The following is a 21,070-nucleotide window of genomic DNA, read 5'->3' as shown; positions in this document are numbered from 1 at the left end:
ATAAAATAGGGGTGAGGTGCCTAGACTAGACCCAGTTAAGGTAGCTACATTAATCCATGCCTCCATAACTTCAGGGTTGGGTGGCCTATTGCAGCATGATCTATGTTGGGCTCCACTGTGTAGCTGAAAGAACACACTTCGCACAACTGCATTAACCTGATTGTCCAACAAACCAAGAAGGATCAAATAAAGCCACTAAGCTGTTCACTGAATTTTTCAGCTTAACCACCAATAGAGATGTAAAATTTCCAGAAAATTTGAAATGGTGTGTGTGTGTGTGTGTATAAAAACACATGCAGTATTCATCAAATCTGAACTTATTTTACTGTTTTAATACATAATTCATAACTCAGCATATAAAAGTGCACTATTTGGCATATTTATGACATTTAAAAGTATCAATGTCTTAGTTTTCTACAAGGAAAATTATGAATATATCTAGTACTTCAGAGAGAGTGCTGCAAACTGCAGAACCCTATGGTAGCACATGCATATTTTTGCCATGTGGGAGGTAAGGCAAAAAAGTTCAACAGAGAAAAAAAATCACAGTACACAAAAGAAAGTGTAGCATTTGAAATAGTTTCATACAGTAACAAAAAGACTAGCAGCACACTGAGAGACAGAGTTAAGCTTTATAACAATAAAAACATTGAACTCTTCAATAATGTACCGTTATCATCATAGACATCATAGATATTATAGCAAATTAACTCTGGCCAAAATCAAACTTAAACATATTGTATATGTCTACAGTGTTCAGAAGAATTCTCATTTTCGAATGCAGGAGACTGTTTTACAAACAAAACCCTTTATACCTCACATTTTGAGTTAACAAAGCATTTCATCCATTCCTAACGAGAAAGCATCTCATTGAACTTTCCCCCCAAATTTCCAATTCTTCCATTGGAAAAATTGAAAAGTCATCCTCTGGAGCTAAAAAAAAAATAATCTGAATTTTTCTTGGCCTTCACATCTCTAAGCACCACCCCATCTAGGATAAGTAAGGCAATTTCCTCCAGAGTCTCTGCCTTACTGATGAGCATTACTTCTGTCTTGTCTGGATTCAACTTTTCAATTCAATTCAATTCAATTGGTTAATTATCAGGCCAGTTGACCATAGTACCGAGAACAGAGACTGCAAGTCCTAATGGCTCATTCAAAGAAATATACACCTGTTGTCACCAGCACTGATGACACTTGACCTCAAAGCTACAGAACCTCATTCAAAGGTCTAACACATAACTTTAAAAACATAGGTCAGATACTCAACTTCTGTGGAACTCCACATGCCCCCCACACCACCAGCTTTAATATGCTACCTTTCAAGCCCAGAATGAAATAGATCAAGAACAAATCCAGAAAACCCTGCAGTTATTCTGCCATCACTCTTTCAATTGCTTTTGCTACAAATGGCAAATCTGACAAGGTTCTATAGGTGACCACAATTTATATTATACATAGAATATTTGAAAGTCCAGGTTCATACACTCACCTGGATGAGCATTTTCTTTGCGTGATGGAAGAGAGCATACATCTTTTTCCATTGAGTGTCCAAAGTAATTTGTGCATTGGGAGCTCAGTACATAAATCTTTCTGAATAGAAGCTTGCTTTGCACAACCTTTCCTCTCAAAAGAAGGGTGAGTATGTATCATGAAAATCTGGCCCACATGCAGAATGTCAGGGTACCCCATTACTTTATACACGTACTGGGAAGGGGACATACAATTGCTCAATTATAGTATAAAGACAACTGGTTTAGTGTACAAATCAGTCTAAGAGATGGGAGACTATAAACACTGCAAAGATTCAAAGCTCCCTTTGTCAGATAATAAATCTTATTAAGGCAATTGTATTCAAGAACAGTAATGATCTTTGAAGTTACATTAACATTCATTCCTATGAAGATTTTTATTTATTTATTTTTCTATGCCTTTTAAGCAGTTCTTACAGAAACTGAATATGCAAAACTGCATGTTGCTAAAATAATTTTACTGGAGATCAAAAGCAGTTTGCTGGTGCAAAATGTTCCCAGTTTCTACATTCTAGATACTGCCACCTAAGGATATATACTAACTGAAAAAGAGAAGGGCAAATACTTAAATATTTAAACCCCTATGCCATTGATGTGGGGTTTTTATAAGTATGAAAGTAATCTAGTTACATCTCTGAGCTCAAATACTATACAAATAGCTTACCAATAAAATCAAATTAATCAATCACTTATGCAAGTTTATTTTCCCCATGTGTTATCTAGAGATAAGCTGGCCTAATAAGAGATTTCAACTGACATAACTGTGCACGCAAGTCTGATCTCATTTGGTAAAACACGGCACAACAGGCAACACATTTTTTTCTGATACCGCACATTGAAAAATGAGAAAAAACTGCCAGTGTAGGAAATCCGAGAAGTCAGTCAGATTCAAAGATTAAGGCTATGAAGTCAACTCTATGAAAACTTGTTAAGTAACCCCAGGCACTAAAACACTCCAACAAGCAAATCTAATACCCAGAGTAGTTATCCAGATAATCTACAAAAGCCACTGCATTATATTATTATGCAGCTGCAGGTGTTTGTCTGCCTATCATATCACCTATCCCTACAATTTTCAAACACATGTTTTCTGATCACAGAGATTATACTGATTGCTACAATAAATGTCTTCATTATAACTCTTTTTAAGGGTTTAAAACCAATTTGCTAATATACACGTCGCTACCAATTCTATATTTAAAGGGTTGCTTCTCCCATTTAAGGTAGTGACAACATATCAAAATGTATACAATACAAATAAAACACTTTGAATCGTAAAGACACAAGAGGAATCAAATGAATACAAAATGAATGAATATTATCATCAATGTTGACCATTGTTATTACAGCCTCATTTGGAATACTGTTCTTGTCATCCTATCTCAAAGATAGCACAGAGTAGGAAAAGAGCAGATGAGGCCAGTCAAGATACTTAAAGGGTTGGAGCAACTTTCCTGTGAGGAAATATTAAATAAGAGTCTTGGGCATTGCAGATCAGGAAAAGAACCATCAAAGTGGGGAATTAACATAGGTTGCAGAGGCAGGCAATAGCAACCCAACCCTGAACATCTCTTGCCTTGAAAACCTCATAGGTTCGCCATAAGTCAGCTGTGACTCAATGGCGGGGAAAAATGATACAGTTCTCTAGTCCATACTCTTTTTAGATCCTCAAAGAAATATGTACTTTCTATTTTAACATGTAAACTCAATTTTAGACATCATGTTTTAAAACATCTTGCCCTAAATTCAGAGGATTTTAATGCACTTAGTTATCATCAGAAAAAATGTCATTAAAAAAAGTTAATACTGTTAACTTTTTATCACTGTTTGAAGTATATTTGTATTACTTAACAAATGGTATTAGATGGGTCATGAACAATAAAGCTACTTGCACAGATGACATTAATGCATTCAATAGTCTGCAAACGCTCAGTCCCATAGAGACTAACACAAGTCCAAATATGATCTCTTTGTGCTGAACTTCGAATGGTTGCTGCTAGTTAATTCAGAACCATGCAGCTCTGCTTTTGATGTCAATTGCACTGATGTGAAATCAGGAATGCTTGCTGCATGATGATGGATTAAGACTTCTTTTACAAATGATGTTTGGAACGCCTTTTGGTTACTAACAGTTCTTAAAAAAATCAATATGGCTAATTCAGTATTTCACAGAGACTTTTTAAAAATTCACTTTTAAAATGTAAATGAAACATTTTAAAGATGTGCATGATTAGTAGCTGATGCTTATAGGCCCAGTTTGTATCTTCCAAGCTCTGTTCTGCTTGGCTCATAATTATTTTGGTCCTGACCCCAGGACCAGACCTACCTGCTACTACCACCACTCATTTTCTTTCCTACTGAAACTTATATGGCGGGCTGCCCATTCCTGACCTTTCGGCGGCTGGGGATGGCGTGGCCAAGGCACCACCATGGCACCTCCAAACCCGTTTCCTGGCCTCTGAATAGTGCTGGTGTGGCGCTGGTGTGGCAGCGAAGGGAGACCAGTGTCTGGGTGGTGCTGCTGTGGCAGCGAAGGGAGACCAGTGTCTGGGCCTCCCTGCTGGCATTAGGGCCATTCTGCTTGGCGTAAGTGGCTCGGGCCCTGGTGTGGGGGGCCCCAACAGCAGTGCAGCCCCTTCCTGGTCTCCAGAGGACCCCAAAAGATCCCAAAGCCCTTGGAAACATAATTCCTCTAGGGATCCTGTTACTGGGATTATGTACTGGTCTAATCTCAGTCACAACAGCATTCTCATTGCTACCACCAGTAATTAAGGTGGGCAGTGAAAGGGCATGCAGGCTTTAAACCCTGGCTTGCATCAGTGATGCACAAGCATTAACATACAACTTAGTGAAGTTCTGCCTATGCAAGGTCTTACACGATACCCAGCACATTCCCCCCTATATATTATAGTGCCCAGAAATTGTTTGTACAAGCAGATACAGAAGTGGGGATACAATAAGAGTTTGACTTAACACAAGCAGCTACCACAGTCTTTTTCTTGCGTTTCCACTTGCACAAGAGCTCTAGAACAAGCAGAAATTCTAACCTGTGCAAGTAGCTTTTCACATTTCATAACATGGTGACAAGCATATAAGTGGCTTGTAGAAACCTCCAGCCTTCAATTTTTTCTGATGAGATCTCAATGAGACCTAGAATTCAGAGTTGGCCCAGGTTTAAAAATTGCAATTTCGGGACTTCCGGTAACCGAGCTGGTCCCAGCACACATTCCTTGGGAAGCTCCCAAGGGAATCCAAGAAACGCTTTGAATTGGAGTGTTTTTCAGCACTCCAATCGGGTTCTAAATAGTGGACCGGGAAGCGGGAATTCCTCTGCAGCCCGAAGAAAGTGGTGTGACTCCCATACTCTCCGAGGGAGCTTTTTTAAGTCCCCCGGAGGTGTGGATGTTGTCCCACTGGCATCGAGGGGAGATTGCATTGCCGCAAGCGTCTCTTTGGCTTTAGGCTTGGACTACAGAAGGTCCACGGTCTTACAACTTCTGGCTGACTTCCTACTTCCTGTATATCTGCCCACCTAGAGCGTCCAGAAAACTCGATGGTACTTCAAACTTTACAAGCTTATTTTTGAGCTAATTTTGAAAATCTGCATTTAAATATCCTAGCCATTATGTTTAGCACAAAGTTCTAAACTACCCACACACTGGAAACAACGTTTAAAAGACTGAAAACCTACCCTTAAATTGAGAACACTGCTAGATTATATGTCAGCTCCAAGGCAACGTTCTGGATCACTGCATAGTCCTGCAATCTCTAAACCTTCTATAGATATAACAATGGAGAAATAAGATAAAAAGACACAAGACCTATTAGCCAAACAAACTGATATTTTACTAAACAAATGGAAAAACAAATGAGCCAGCTAACTGAGATACTAGCTGGAAAAATGGATACTGTGACAAAAGAAGTGATGGAGATGAAGACTCAGGTTACTTCAATGCAATCTAATATGATGACAATAGATGCTTCTATCAAGAAAATGACTGAAGAACATAAAGAAGTAAAGAAAAAAGTGGAAAGTCACGAAAAACAACTGGAAAAACTACAAACACAGGAGGAAACCATGAAAGATCAACTTGCTATGATGGACTTGAAAGTCAGAGAACCTAATCTACGCTTGAGAAATCTACCTGAAGATTGTGGAACTACAAGAGAATCACTGGTGAAAATATTGGCAGGCTTATTCCACATTGAAGAACAAGAATTAGACCATGCAATCAACAGGATCTACAGGATGCCCTTGCCCCCTAAACTGAAGAGAGCAAAGGCAAGAGATATCATGATATCCTTCTATGATATCAGGATGAAAGATATAATAATGCAACAGCACTATAAAGATAGTCATGGATGGGAATGCATTAATACTCCTCAAAGATATACCAAGACACCTGATGTCAAAAAGGAATATTTTCAAAGACTTTACAGCAACTTTGAGGGAAAGTGGAATAAGGTATAGATGGCTACTTCCACAAGGATTAACATTCACCTACAAAGAAGTGAAATACACTATCACCACGATAGAAGATGTTGGAAAATTTCTGAGAAAATATAGAAGGGAACTCACAGGCCTTACACCAGATCAGAAACAGGACTCAAGCCAAGAAGAAGAAGATGACTCAGAAAAAGGCGCAGTTGGTGGATTATAAAATTTATATATTAAGACTCTGACAATATGGCTAAAGTTATTTCGTGGAATGTGAACTGTTTAAATGAAAAGGTGAAAAGAGGACGGATTTTCAAATTTTTACAAAAACAAAAATATTTAATATGTTTGCAGGAGACTCATATCTCCAGAAAAGACAAAAAGTACCTAGAAAGAAACTCTTTGGGGCAAATCTTCATCTCTTCAGCAAATACAAAAACTAAAGGAGTAGTTATTTATGCACACGCCTCATATGCTCCAGAACTCATACATAAAGATGAAGAGGGCAGAATACTAATAATTAGAGCCAAAATATTAGGCCAAAAAACACTGGTGGTAGGGAACTACGCACCTAATGAGGGCAAGGCACAATTCTACCAGCAGCTTCATGACATCTTACTGCAACATGCAGAAGAACAATTATTGTTAATGGGTGATTTCAGTGGAGTTATAGATTGTGCGTTAGATAAAAAATAAAAGGCCAAGGATGACAAGGAAGGCTGCCTTCCTAAGACTTTTTTTCAACTTACAGAGGAATTTAAAATACAAGACATTTGGAGAACAATGAATATGTAATCGAAAGAATATACTTTTTATTCCACAAAACATAATTCACACTCCCGCATTGACATGATATGGGCAAGTAAATCTAAATTTACGCAATTACGCAAGGTACAAACAATACCTAGAACTTTTTCAGACCATAATCTGGTTTCCTTTGAATGGAATAATAGACAAGCATTCAGATGGAGATTAAATGATAGACTTTTACGAAAGGACAAAACAAGAGAAGAAATACAAACTCTTATCAAAGACTTTTTTGAGATCAATATGAATGGAGAAACCAGCTTAAATATAATTTGGGATGCTTTTAAGGCTGTGCTGAGAGGATTTATGATACAGAAGAATACTGCATGGAGGAAGAAACAATTACAACAAACAAATGATATACTTTGGTATTACAAAACTTAGAGCAACAACTTATTTTGAAATCTAAAGAAGATCAGAGGAAAAATATTTTGTTAAAGATTTAGGGTGAAAACGCATGGTCGCTTTATCCTCCTTTAATCCCTGTTTTAGCCAGGATCGAACGCACATTATGTGAAACGCATGTGTTCGATCCTGGCTGAATCCTGGCTGAAACAGGGATTAAAGGAGGATAAAGTGACCATGCGTTTTCGCCCTAAGTTGTTAAACATCAACTTAACTTGGTGGTTATGGAAGAAATGAATAAAAATATGAAATATGCAAAGCAGCGATATTTTGAACATGCTAATCGTCCAGGTAAACTTCTGGCCAGCCAATTGAGGGACTCTATGCAGAAGAAGATAATTAGAAAATTACAGACTGAAAAAGGACCGGTTTATACTACAACAGCGGTACAGAAAGAATTTGTATCCTTCTAAACTAGATTATATCAAAGAGACTCTATTTCCGGAAAAAAAATGAATATTTGAGAACAGTAAATATCAACAAGTTAACTCCCGAACAACATAAAGTTATGGATGCTCCAATTACAACAACAGAAATTGAAGATGCAATATCTAAACAGAAGATAGATAAAACACCCGGTCCAGATGGAATTACAGCTCCGTTTTTGTAGACGTTTAAAGATGACTTGAAGAATCCCTTTTTGAAGCTATGCAATATGATATTGGACACAGGATTATCTCCTGAGACATGGTCACATGCTTTTATATCAATAATCCACAAAACTGGAAAAGATCCGGAAAGAGTAACTAACTACAGACCAATCTCTCTTTTGAATGTGGATTACAAAATATATGCCTCTATATTATCGAATTGTTTAAAACAATTTATTACAACTTTGATTCATGAAGATCAAGCGGGCTTTGTTCCTGGAAGACAGATAAAAGATAATCTGAGGATATTATTAGGTGCAATGGAATATTATGAACAAAACAATCAACAGAAAGCTGTTTTTATTTTTTTGGATGCTGAGAAGGCTTTTGACATAGTTTCTTGGGAATATATGAAAAACATTTTGGAAAAAATGGATTTTGGTGTAAGATTTCGGACTGGGATTGACGCAATTTACAATATACAAAGAGCTAAAATGTTAGTGAATGAATCTATATCATATAATTGTGAAACACAAAAAGGAACTAGACAAGGATGCCCGCTTTCTCCTTTGCTTTTTATTCTGACTTTGGAAACTTTATGCTGCAAGATACGTGATACAGATGTAATCCACGGTCTCAAAGTAAACAAACAAGAATTTAAAATGAGAGCTTTTGCAGATGACTTATTACTTATTTTGAATGACCCGAATCAATCTATAAACAACTTATTGGAAGTATTGAAGCAATATGGTGAAGTTTCAGGATTTAAAATTAATCAAGATAAAACTCAGATATTGTTCAAGAATCTCTCAATAGGCGCTTCGGAACACAGGCAGGACAATGCTGCTGCAGTTGTCTTGTTCGTGGGCTTCCTAGTGGCACTTGGTTGGCCACTGTGTGAACAAACTGCTGAACTTGATGGGCCCATGTCTGATCTATCATGGCTTTTCTTATGTTGTTATGTTGGTAAAATCCTACAGTTTTGTCCAAATCCTAGAACATCACATCAGACTTGCCTCGGTGATATGATGTCACTTCTGTGTATTTGAACAACAGACTGATAGATAATAGATTAGAATGAAACAGATGTAAGTGTAAATTGAAATATCTTTTTTGTAGCAGCTTAGCTGAATCCTAGGGCATTATTCAGGGATGTGACATCACTTCTGGGCATTAGCCAAATGTGACTCACGCCTAGGGTTGCCAACTCTGGGTTGGGCAATTCCTGCAGGAATTGTAGTTTTTCTAGAATAAAGACTTTGAATCTATTTTCTTTATTTGGGTAGTGGGCTCCCTTTGTTAGAGATTAAAGTTCCCCTATCATAGTGAATTCTCTACCACATTTCCGTCTTACTGGAATACTGACGGCTTGAGCTTGCAAGAGCTCTTGTTCTAGAAGAGTCCACTCTTCACTTGCTTCTCTCCCTTCCAGCATTCTTGCCATGGAATGACACTCATCATGCCCCTGAGTTCATTAAGGTCTGTCTTCCTAACAACTAACATACATGTCTGGCTATGAACTCCCTTGGTTCCTGACAAAAGGAATTCTAGGAGAAATTCACAGTTTATTAATATGAAAAGTAACATAAAACTAAATTGAACTAAAAAGTAAAAAAGTAACAAATTCATGTTAAAGTTCTGAGGACTGTACAAAGAGGCATTAGAGTCAGGAAAGAATGAAAGCTCATCAGCATTAGCCTTCCTTAGGACTCAGCATTTTCCTCCTGGGATTAAGAGTCAGGTTCACAACAGGGTCATCAAATCTGAACAAAACAGAATTCTGTTGGCACAATACAGTGCAAAATAAATAGCAGAATAGCAATAATTTTTGTTTAGAAATTGAGTTTTAGAAGCTGGGGGATTGGGGCCATTAAAGGTGAATTTTACATACTTTGCTGAACTAAGAATTTAAATTTTTGGTTGCAGTCTCTCGTATTTTATAAATAAGATAGCAGCAAATCTGACTATGCGTTCCATTATTTTTACTAAAAACAAATGTCCATGTCATACACTGAGAGTTTTATGTAGCAAATGACTTTTTATCATATGAAGTGCAAGTCTGAACAATGTAACATGATTAATATTGAAGCAAATATCTGAGAGAGCAAGAATTTAATTGGAGCTATACTTCACCATCCTTAACAAAGGCTCCTCATAGGTACAAGTAGAAGACATCACTAATAAAAAGATATTACAGAACGATTGATCATTCTGCTTATGATCCTTCAGTTTATTTGGGACTTCCCACAAAACAAGAATGTTCTACCTATCTAAAAACCTACTTCAGCAAATGCCCACACAGACTTTGTAGACGTAGCCAATGAGTTATCCATTCATTTTGAGCAAGTGACTAATATCTACACCGGTTCTAAGGAAAGACACTTTTCATAATCACCCAACAATCTGCTAAGTGAAAACATATGGTGCAGCTTAGGCAAAGCCTGCTAGAGGTCTTTATTGAATGGAAAACAGGTGCTTTAGTTGTCTGCCATGTAATACCCCATTTACCCCCAAGTCCAAAGGTTATTGGACTAATAGTTGCCTTGTGGTAATCGGGGAAAACTACGTTACGTGGCATGGTCAAACATCTGGGACATATTTTATATGCTTGCAACATATGCTTCAGGTTCAATTAAAGTGAGGCTTTGGCACATTTATTAATCTTTTGACTTTTATTCTATAAGAGGACCCGCTGACCTCACTTTGCTATTTCACCAAATGAGAAAACAGAAAAGTAATGAGAGCTAGAGGTCAGCATCAATCAGCACTGCAGAATTTACATTTGTTTTCCCTCAAAATTGCATTACACACACACACACACTTAAAATGAGGAACTTAATCATCCACCTAAGTATACTCTAGAAGAAAGCATAGAAGAATAAAATACATGAATATTTTCCTGGATGTAAAGGTACTCTTCTAAAATACAGTGTCCACTTGATGTAGGCCTGAATGTTTGGCAGAAGTTTCCTGTATAAATTCTTCTTCCACCACAAGAATATGCTATTGAATGATATATATACATAACATATATTGACACACAAGTTGTAATTAATTATGAAAAGTTAGCCCACATGCTTCTTAAATAAGGAAGGAACACCCCCCAATTCAGAGTCATTAAAGCATACACTCACATTTGGCTTTGGAACCAGGATGTTGGATTTTGATTGCCAAATATTGATACAGCACCAGATACTGGGTGTTATTTTTGGCTTAGTGTGCTTTGCCTGTCATGTATTTTACACACACAGTAAAAAGATATATTGATTATTTAGTAACCCCAGAATGGGGAAAGTAGTAACTAGCTAGGATTTATTTAAACTAAGGCAAATTAGAAGCATTAAAACATGCACATTATGAAGGAATAACAGCTATTAGCATTTTTCTGGACGCAAAAATATGTACGACATGCTTGTATTATAAGCTGTTATTATAATGAAATATGAACAGGAGGAGGAAAATATCCATAAAGGGTTAGAAGCCCTTTGTTTATCAGAAGAGAAATGTTTCTGAGTTAGTATGTTGAGTTAATACACAAGCTGTCTATATCTACAGAACTGACCTTCACAAAAAATTACATATTCTGTTCCCACACATGTATACCTCACTTGATACTGAAAAAGAGCACATATAATTTTGCACAAAGGAAATTTAGTAGTTATACTACTTCATGATCATGACTTATAGTAAAGTGATTTAAATATGTACAAAAATGTAGTTATCTGTCTCATGAATGTAAGATAATAAGGAAATATTCAGACTTTCATCTTTCTAAATGCAGCTCTTACTTGTTGAGAGGATTAACTAATAGTAAGGGATATTTGACATTTTAAATGTTTGCTGCCATCCTGCAGATTCTTATGGTGGTATAGAATTGTACATCTCTACTAGAAACAAAGGTCAAGGGCATAAATTAAGCTACATTTTTTTCTCTTGCTTTCAGAAAAGTCAATGCTTTATTACAACAGAAGTACAAGAACATTGGTGAAGGTCAACGTTTTCTGTATTTAGCATGAAGAGATTTAAAAGAATCTGAATACCTCACTTTCTCACACCTCACATTTAAAAAATTTCTTTTAAAAAATGATTTCTCAGACTATGCTTGTATTTCATACAAACCAGCCTCACAACTAGTGCCACTGCTTCACTCTTACAAGGTCATTCCAGTTTCTCTGTGTGTCTCTTCCTGCCCCTCTCGGGACAATCATGCAGTCCTATTGCTTGCTTCAATAAGTTGTATAAACTAGCTGTTATTTAGTGTGGTGGCAATCCTCAACCCAACCAGCAACCTACAAACTGAGCAACATTCTGAAGAGCTGAAAGAATGACCATAGTCCCTTGATGTTGGGACACACACCACCAATCCCAAATCCATCTGTAAGAGTCCTATGAGAATTGTGATTATTTAAATATCATACAGAGTGTAACACACATACATTCTTCTACCAAGTAATTCACAGAAAATTATAGATGGCAATAAACCACCTTCAAACAGTATGACGTTTCTATTTTTACAACATTTCTACCTCTAAGTACAGCCCTATTTGTAATACTCAAGACAGGACAAATTTTTGTCCTTCAAAAACAGTTGTCACTGCAGTTATCTTCACAACAGCTATCAAGTTCCAGACAAACTGAATTACTTTTGTTCCTGGCAGGGGAAAAATTGACCCAGCTCTGGACAAAAAAAAGAAAGAAAAAATAAAAGAAAAAAAGAAGAAGAGGATTTATAGTTCTCTCTCCCTTCCTACAACATACACTGGCATTGTTAGGATGATAAACAGCTCTGTCCAATTTTCTGGACTAAAAACACTTCAGCTCCTTTTTAACTGTCTGCAAGAACAGTGTCATGTCTAAATTCTCCCATCCCCAGGTACCCAAGTGCTAGGAAAGATAATTACCATGTCATCTCTGTCATCCTCTTCTTCCTCGTCCTCTAACATGTCCTCCACTACCTGCAAACAAAACAGTAGTAGTTGTCACGAGTCAACAAGCAAAAGTTTTGTTCTGTCAAATCATTAAGCCTTTTGTAGTTGAAAACTTCATTAAACAATTGTAATAGAGCACGAAAAAAGGAAAATTAACAACCAGAAGCATATTTAACACAAGGATTCGTTTTTTAAAAAAAATTACATTGTTTATAGTCAGCCTTTCTCTCTGGGAGTCAAGGTGGATTACACAGAGCAAGTCGGTACAATCAACCACATGGGACATCCAATAAACAGCACAATGAGATTTGGATTGTACAAATATGGAACCAACCAAAAATCAAAAATAGATCTGAAGCAAAGCATGTCTTAAAACAATGTGTTATAAACAATGTAAATGACTTTACTCTGTGTCTGAAACTCAAAATAATAACCAATAGGAGAACAACAACAACAAGGAGTTTTTTCACTGCCCAGGTATGTCTACTGAGGACGCCGTTTCCTTCTTTACCACCCACATCTCAGAATGGGGTATACCCAACAGGGTCTCTGATGCAGATCTTAATGGCCAAGCAGGTTCATAAGGGAGAAGGCAGCCCTTATGATAGCCTGACCCCAATCCACTTAGGGCTTTGACTTGTGCTAGGAAAGAAATTGACAAACAGTGTAGCTCTTTTAATATCAACAGGTTCCAAGAAAGCACAGTTTGTCTTGTCCACTGCCTTATACCAGCATTTGTATTAGCTGAAGTATCTAAGCAGTTTTCAGAGGCATCCTCATGAAAACCGTACTTCAGTAAACTATTCTAGATGTGATCAGAGCTTGGATAAAGGTAAATTTTGTTTTTCAAAAAAGTAAAACCACATGTCAAAGATATACCCTGTTCATATGAAGGGGTGGTTCTTCAAGTTGCAAAGCTATTCTTTCAAGGGCAGTGTAAACCCTTCTAGGACAAACTAACACTTCAGTCCTTGCTTGGCACTATCATTCAAGAGCACTTCAGCCTTTTTTAGGCTGAGCTTTTTAGTTTACTGAGCTTATCCAGCCTATTGCAAACTCCAGATACTTAGCCAGAACATGCACTGTATCACACGACTCTACTGAAAAGGACAGACCTCTCTTAGCAGTTTCATGTAGGTGTTAAACAACAAGAGGGGCAGTATGTGCCACTGCAATACGCCACAGCATAAATGTCAGAGTTGAGCTGTAATCCCCCAGAACCCCTTACTAATACCAGCCTGCCTGACAGGAACGGAGCCACCACAGAACAGTTACAGAACTACTGAAACCTATCCTGGCCAATAGGTCCCGAAGTATACCACAACTGATGGTACCAAAAGCTGCTGAGATGTCCAGGAAAAACCCAATATGGTCGCACTCTCTCTGCCTCTCTTATGACAAAGATCATAATCAGGTTGAGGAAAGATCCTGTATCAGGTCGAGGAAAGCCGTTTCAGTTCCTAACTGGCTCAAAAACCTGTTTAAACTGCCCATTTAAACACTTCCTATTCAGCAAAAGTAAAAGTTTAATAATAAAAAAAAACATTCTAGGCCTACAAAAAAAGTTTCAGACAGTAACTCAACAACAAAATTCTTTCAAAACAGAAAACAAAAAACAGGTAACCTCTACCAAAGGACAAAATTGAATAACCACTACATGTTGGAGCACCTCCCTGAAAAAGAGTTTGAAGACTATAGTCTTTCAACATAAAATGAGCCCTACCGGATAGGATGTGTACGGCACTTTACATTTGGATTGTCTTGCACGTTGGTAATACATTGTTTATTTGCAGGATTATTATCATTAAGGTAAAGGTCCCCTGTGCAAGCACCGGGTCATTCCTGACCCATGGGATGGCGTCACATCCAGACGTTTACTAGGCAGACATTGTTTATGGGGTGGTTTGCCAGTGCCTTCCCCAGTCATCTTCCCTTTACCCCCAGCAAGCTGGGTACTCATTTCACCGACCTCGGAAGGATGGAAGGCTGAGTCAACCTTGAGCCGGCTACCTGAAACCAACTTCCGTCGGGATCGAACTCAGGTCGTGAGCAGAGCTTGGACTGCAGTACTGCAGCTTACCACTCTGCTCAGTCATATTCTGGGCTATATGAATTAAAAGTTTTTGTACTGCAACATATCACAGTATCTGTTCAGGCTTGAGGTGAAAAACCATGTCTTAATGACAGATTAAAATATGCCCTGTGCATGGAAATCTAGGATAAAACACACGCTTACTCAAAAAATAGACATATAATTCCCTACCTGAAGGTGTATGGTTCAGAAAAAGATTTACCAAATGCTATTTCTGAACATTTGACATAAATATTCAGGCCACACTAGATGCAAGGGGAAGGGAGATCAACATGTGTTTAGTCACATGCAAAGGAAGGTTTTTCCCCCTTCTAAACAGAGAAGGTGGATGAGGGGGGGATAATTCCTGTCCTCTCCATACCTTGCTTTTGCTTAGCCCTACTGTGATATCAGTAGTAAGCCATGCTGCAAGTAAACCAGCACAGTAAAGAAATGAGGGAGCAGAAGAAGAGTTCAACTTTCTTCAGCGGAACACTCGGTGTTGTGACTGGGCAGACATGTGAAAATACACATATGACTCCCCCCCATCATGTCATGTTTGGCCCTCTCACTCAAGGCTTCTAAAGGTGAGTCAATCTCTAATAATGGAAAAATTGTTTGGTTACTCAGCCCATCTGATTCTTCCTGGAAAACTGTAAGCCATGCAAGAAGTGAGTGAGGGAGTCTGACTGCTGAGGCTATAGGGTGTGGACAGGTAGAAAAGTGGGTGACTGATGAAGAAGAATTTTCACAGAAATAAACTGTATTTATGAATAATCTTAACTCCTGATCTAGTCCCAATTGAGCATGTGTTGTACTATCAGACTAGAATTTCTAAAAGCTTTTGTAGAGAAGACTGCCAGCAATGTTTCAACATGATTTTTAAGCAGAAAGATGATAATCTGTAACAGTCTCGGTTTGGACTTAAAATGCATCATATTAATTTCTATTAAAGGTTAAAAAAAAGCATAACCTGCCTCAACATTTAAAAATAAATCTGCAATACTAGTAGTATTCCTGTGCTGTAAAAAAAGTTGTACACTTTTTTGGCATCCGTTAAAATTGTGTTAACTTTTCTTATGCACCAGACCATTAATAAAACATTTTTCCATCTGAAAAATGCCTACCCACTAAACAGCAATGCGTGAATGTTCAAGAGAGCCATATAAGATTGCAGAAAGAATTGGTTCTAAAGTAGCCTTCATTATCTGGAACAGGCCATGAGTATTCTCCTTTATTATGGGCTCAAAAAAGTTCATTATGAACTACAGATTTTACTTTAAGAAACCCTGTTTTATAATATAGTTAAAGAACAAGCTGTACCAACAGTTAGGGTTGCCAACCTCCAGGTACTAGTGGGAGATCTCCTCCTATTACAACTGATCTCCAGCCAATAGTGATCAGTTCACTTGGAGAAAATGGCCGCTTTGGCAATTGGACTTTATGGCATTGAAGTCCCTCCCCTCTCCAAACCCCACCCTCCTCAGGCTCTGCCCCAAAAACCTCCTGCTGGTGGTGAAGAGGGACCTGGCAACCCAACCACAGTAGAGCAGCCAAATCTGGCAAATTATGGATGGTACCCAGGGAGGGCAGAGTTTGTGGAAGGGAGGGAGCTCAGCAGGAATATGGTGCCATTTCCTCTAGAGGAACTGATTATTGAAGTCTGGAGAGCAACTGTAATTCCCAGAGAACTCCTGGCCCCACCAACTGGTTTGCAACCATAACCCACAGAGGTGGGGAAAATATGACTCAGTTTTTTTCTGGATCTAGCTTTTTGTTCAAATAACTTGGGTGTTATTACAGTATACTGGGTAAATATAATGCCCTTTAAAGGGTAGATGAGTAGACCCGTCAGCACCAAGTATTTTAATTTAAAATGTATATGTTATTGTATATTTTACATATGATCTATTCTAGTTTTTGTTTGATGAACACTGTTATCTGCTTTTAGCCTTAAGTATAGGAAGGACAGCATATATCTAAAATAAAATGAAAAGAAATACATTTGTCAAAGCTGTAAACATTAGGAAAATATTTTTACTGAAAGTTTAAGGAGAGAAATACATACATTTGGATTAGCAAACTCCCTTTAAATTTTGCTGTATGCAACCTTGCTTGAATCAAGCAGTATTAATCAAACAAAGGAAAGGCACTGGGGAAATCAGAAAGCTCTAATGCAAGCAGTTAAAAGTGACATGACCTTCGGTAATGTCACTTGTCACAGATGTATATGCCACATACCAGTGGAAGTCTTGAAAGAAGTTGATTCCTGGTGCTGATCCATGATTATTATACTCCTACATTATTATACTCCTCCAGACAGTGCTTAAGAACTCACAAAAGATGGGCTCACATATTCTACACAAGTTGCTTTAGGAATAAACAATAAGCACACAACTGCACAATACAGAACCCTCCCCTTTTCTGTTTTGCAAAGTTTTTACTGACAAACCAATAATGTAATTATTTGTACAACAGCATTCACTCTGTACAACTTTCCCTGTTGCCAGAACACCAGCATCGTAAAAACACATAACAAATGCTTGAATCAGACTGGTTTATAACACAAGCTACTAAATTGTGCGCATGCATGAACACTGGTCACATCTAAATGGGATAAATATGTACATTACTAATATTTTATTATGAATATGTTATAATTATATGTAGATAGGAATTGGAAGGCCATCTAGGCTCCACCAGCTTTTGGGGGTCTTGAATAAGCATCATTGACTCCAGAAGCTGTTTATTTGAGTGAACCACCACCACTTGCAAGCCTTCTGGACACGGGTTACTCTCAAGGGGTTAAATGTTTCCAGGTAAAGCTCAGGTACTTCCATTGCTAATGTTCTACCTACCCATGCATTCATGATCCCCAGTTAGTGCCTTCTCCCCAGGCTCTCTGGTCCACAGTCCCTGCTTCCATGCATAGATTCTAAACTTGGCTCCAACTGAATTCTGACTCTGTTTCTCCCTTGTTCTGGGTATTGCAATCAAATTATCTTCCCATTCTTGACAGACAATGCTCTCATTGTTCCCTGGTGGGCCTTTCCCCATGGTTTGTTAGGACACTGTAGCTTGCAATGTGTGATCCAACAAAGATTTCTCAAGGAGCTTGACGTCTGACGGTCCTAATCTAAAAGGAAGGACAGTCTATCCAACCTAGTAATCCTACCACCAATCTGCCTATGCAAGCAAGATCCTAGACTCATATTGTCAGTAAAAAGCTGTCTGCAGAACAAAATAGCTCCAGAAGGTCCAAGAGAGATAGCTGAGACACAAAATACAGAAAACACACAATAGACATTAGTCCAATGCTAAATTTTAGAGTCATGCCACTCTATCTGAAATACAACACAGTTAATATCTTAGGTAAGTCTCACCAACCAGTGGTAATTTTAAATATGTAACTGGGTGCTTGACTGCAATTCAAATAAGTATTTATGAGGAGGCAGGTTTGTGGATATAGAAAGGTAACACGTGCAAAGTTATGCAAAGGGGCTTGTATACTAAATGGGCTCCAGTGCAGGTGATCATTACCTCCTTGTTGAACAATCCAAAGCATTACACAATCTCACACTGCATAACAGACCCTTACCCTGACACCACCAACTTTCCCTTAACCAATGTGATTGCTTTATTTTGATTCTAGCTTTTTGACTAATCTCTTTTTAGGTAGGATGACTATAGCATTTAGGGAATTTTGGTGATACCCCATTTTTTGATGATTCAGTCTAAGTTAAGCACTTTTAAATTCCATTGACTTAAATATGAGAAAGAATATTGAGATGAATAGGACTTCAGTACTCAACTTAGATGGAACTCCTAAAATATAGTGTATAGCCCAACCAAAAGTTTTAATCAACTATACACTTAAACAACAACCCAAATAGCCCAGCTCAGCCCAGGCTCATCAGTGCTTGGAGGCTAAGCAGGTTCAGTCACAGTTAGTATTTAGATGAGAGACCACCAAGGAAGACAGGGGTTGCTATGCAGGGGAAGGCAGCGGCAAGCCACCTCTGCACATTTCTTGTCTCGGACATCCTTTTGAAGGATTACCTTGAGTCACTTGTGACGTCACTTGTACACATAAACACATAAAATGTAAGTGCAACAAATGCATCTATCAAATTGGTACACTTCTTAAGGGACCATGATTTATTTATTTAAAAAAAATGTATTCTGCCTTTCCATCCAAATAGGGTCCCCAAGGCCACACACACACAAAAAATTAAAACATTTCAACTAAAAAATTAAGCAATTCAATAAAAACATATAAACAGAAAAAACAAATAACAGATCAAGGGAGGAGGTAAACTGCTGGCATATCACTAAGCCATTCCAAGTATGCCTGTTTTTAAGAAATGCATACAATTTAATAGTCTTTTAAAGGAACATGTCTTAAAATAGCTTTCAAATATACAAGTGTTCCATCAAAGTGAAAGTACTTGCACGTATTTATATTTTGACCCCAGACAATATGAAGCGGTGGCCTGACATCATTCTTTCTCAAACAATAGGGTTCCAAAATCAATGTTCCAGCTCTAGGGATACGCAGGCATGTGTCTAGAATCTGGAGTTGATTTAAATTTATTCCCTTTTATCTCTGTGCAATCTAACTACAATATGTGCTTGCGTGTCAGCTGATTTACAACGCTTGTGTGTAATTATAATATAAAATTATTGAATGTGCATGGATTGAAGAGGATGTATAAAAACCACTCAAGACTATTTTAGGTCACTGGAAAGTACTTTAGGTCAAGCTGAAGATTCCCCACAGTCAATAAGCCTAATATCCATGTCTATGTGGTCATTTTCACAACAGGGCATCTGCATCTCTTACACTGAACTGTGGAGGAAGAACCTTTACAAATGATGTAATTGAAAAAAAATACCCATCTCTTATATAATGGCAGCAGTTCAGCATTCTCTATAACCAGCCTCCAGTCTTCTGTACACAGAATGCATGCAGGCCCCAGGCTGCTCAAACTGAGCATTGTGGTTGCCTGGCTCAAACCCTATCTACTAATTGCTTTCCCGCACAACCCAGCATAGAAAACCTGTATCTACACTCACTCGTTTATATTTATATAAAAAAACCTGACATCAATAATACAGCATATTTCCAATACTGTTAGGAAAATGTATAGCAGTGTGAATCAGTCTAAGGAGCTATTAAAACATTTGACCTTGGACTATTTCATCTACATTAAGTCATCAAGGTAACTGAACCATTAGATACCATAATTAATATGATGAGCTTGCTTGCTGGTAAGGTTGAATATATCGGAGCACACAAGGTAAGAGACAGAGAATTTACTGGTACTTCCATTGCTGAAAGACAGACAACTCGATCTTTAGAGAAATGCTATTTGTTCTAGGGAATATTCATAATTTTAGGTAGATGTTGAACAAGAAATGCAGATTTCACTTGCTTTTTGATGCATTCCACTCATTATGTATCTGCTGTGTGTGATCAACAGATTAAAAAAATTGAACTCTCAGTAATATAATAGGCACTGCAGTAAACACATTCATATTTCAGCATTATTTGCAATTATACACCTTGCATGATCAGCTTAATGTGTACATTATGCTAATACAGTAAAGACTGTTAATACAGTGTATAATTATACTTGTGTATCTCCTTATATATATATTTAAATGAGTTCAGGTGCCTTTTCTCACATTTACACAAATAACTGTAGAGACTATTATGTTTTTTATTTGAACTATGTCTCCATCTAAAGGTACTAAAAGTCTAAGGAATTTGTCTTTTAGAAATATCACCAAACCTATGCAATATGTCTCAACTTAATTCTCATTGATGAATACACAGAATTCAAGCTTATAATTATTTGTAAAGTAAATTTACACAGAGACTTCCGGATTTACAATCCACACATGTTTACTCAGAAATAAATCTCTACTGTATACTGTGGGGCTTATTCCCAGAAAAGCATGTCTGGGATCACAGCCTTCCTCTTGTTTCCTAGAAGAGTTTTTATAACAATGACATTTGAAATCTTAAATAAGAATTTAAGACATTAACACATGAACACATGAAGCTTCCTTATACGGAATCAGTCCCTTGGTCCATCAAAGTCAGTATTGTCTACTCAGACCAGCAGCGGCTCTCCAGGGTCTCAAGTGGAGGACTTTAACATCACCTACTTGCCTAGTCCCTTTAACTGGAGATGCCGGGGATTGAACCTGGGACCTTCTGCATGCCAAGCAGATGCTCTACCACTGAGCCACAGTCCCTCCCCATTAGTATTAAATCGTTTCAGCGGTATAGG

At 37.7% G+C, this 21,070-nt stretch overlaps 1 protein-coding gene across 4 annotated transcripts in view; it reads right to left on the bottom strand.

Annotated features, from left to right (window-relative positions):
• The window catches only part of MCTP1 (multiple C2 and transmembrane domain containing 1), a 190,668-nt gene that overhangs the window by 31,934 nt on the left and 137,664 nt on the right, over positions 1-21,070 (bottom strand). For all 4 annotated transcript variants that reach the window (XR_008933284.1, XM_056849242.1, XM_056849244.1 and 1 more), the window contains one exon: positions 12,674-12,727. Coding sequence is in view for 3 of the 4 variants with exons in the window: in XM_056849242.1 (XP_056705220.1) it covers positions 12,674-12,727 (54 nt within the window). In the remaining variant the exon portion in view is untranslated. The remainder of the gene's footprint in view (positions 1-12,673; positions 12,728-21,070) is intronic.

Source organism: Euleptes europaea, chromosome 4 (assembly GCF_029931775.1).
Source record: "Euleptes europaea isolate rEulEur1 chromosome 4, rEulEur1.hap1, whole genome shotgun sequence".
NCBI lineage: Eukaryota > Metazoa > Chordata > Lepidosauria > Squamata > Sphaerodactylidae > Euleptes > Euleptes europaea.
The sequence above is the reverse complement of the archived record's forward strand: the minus strand, read 5'-3'. Positions and strand labels throughout refer to the sequence as shown.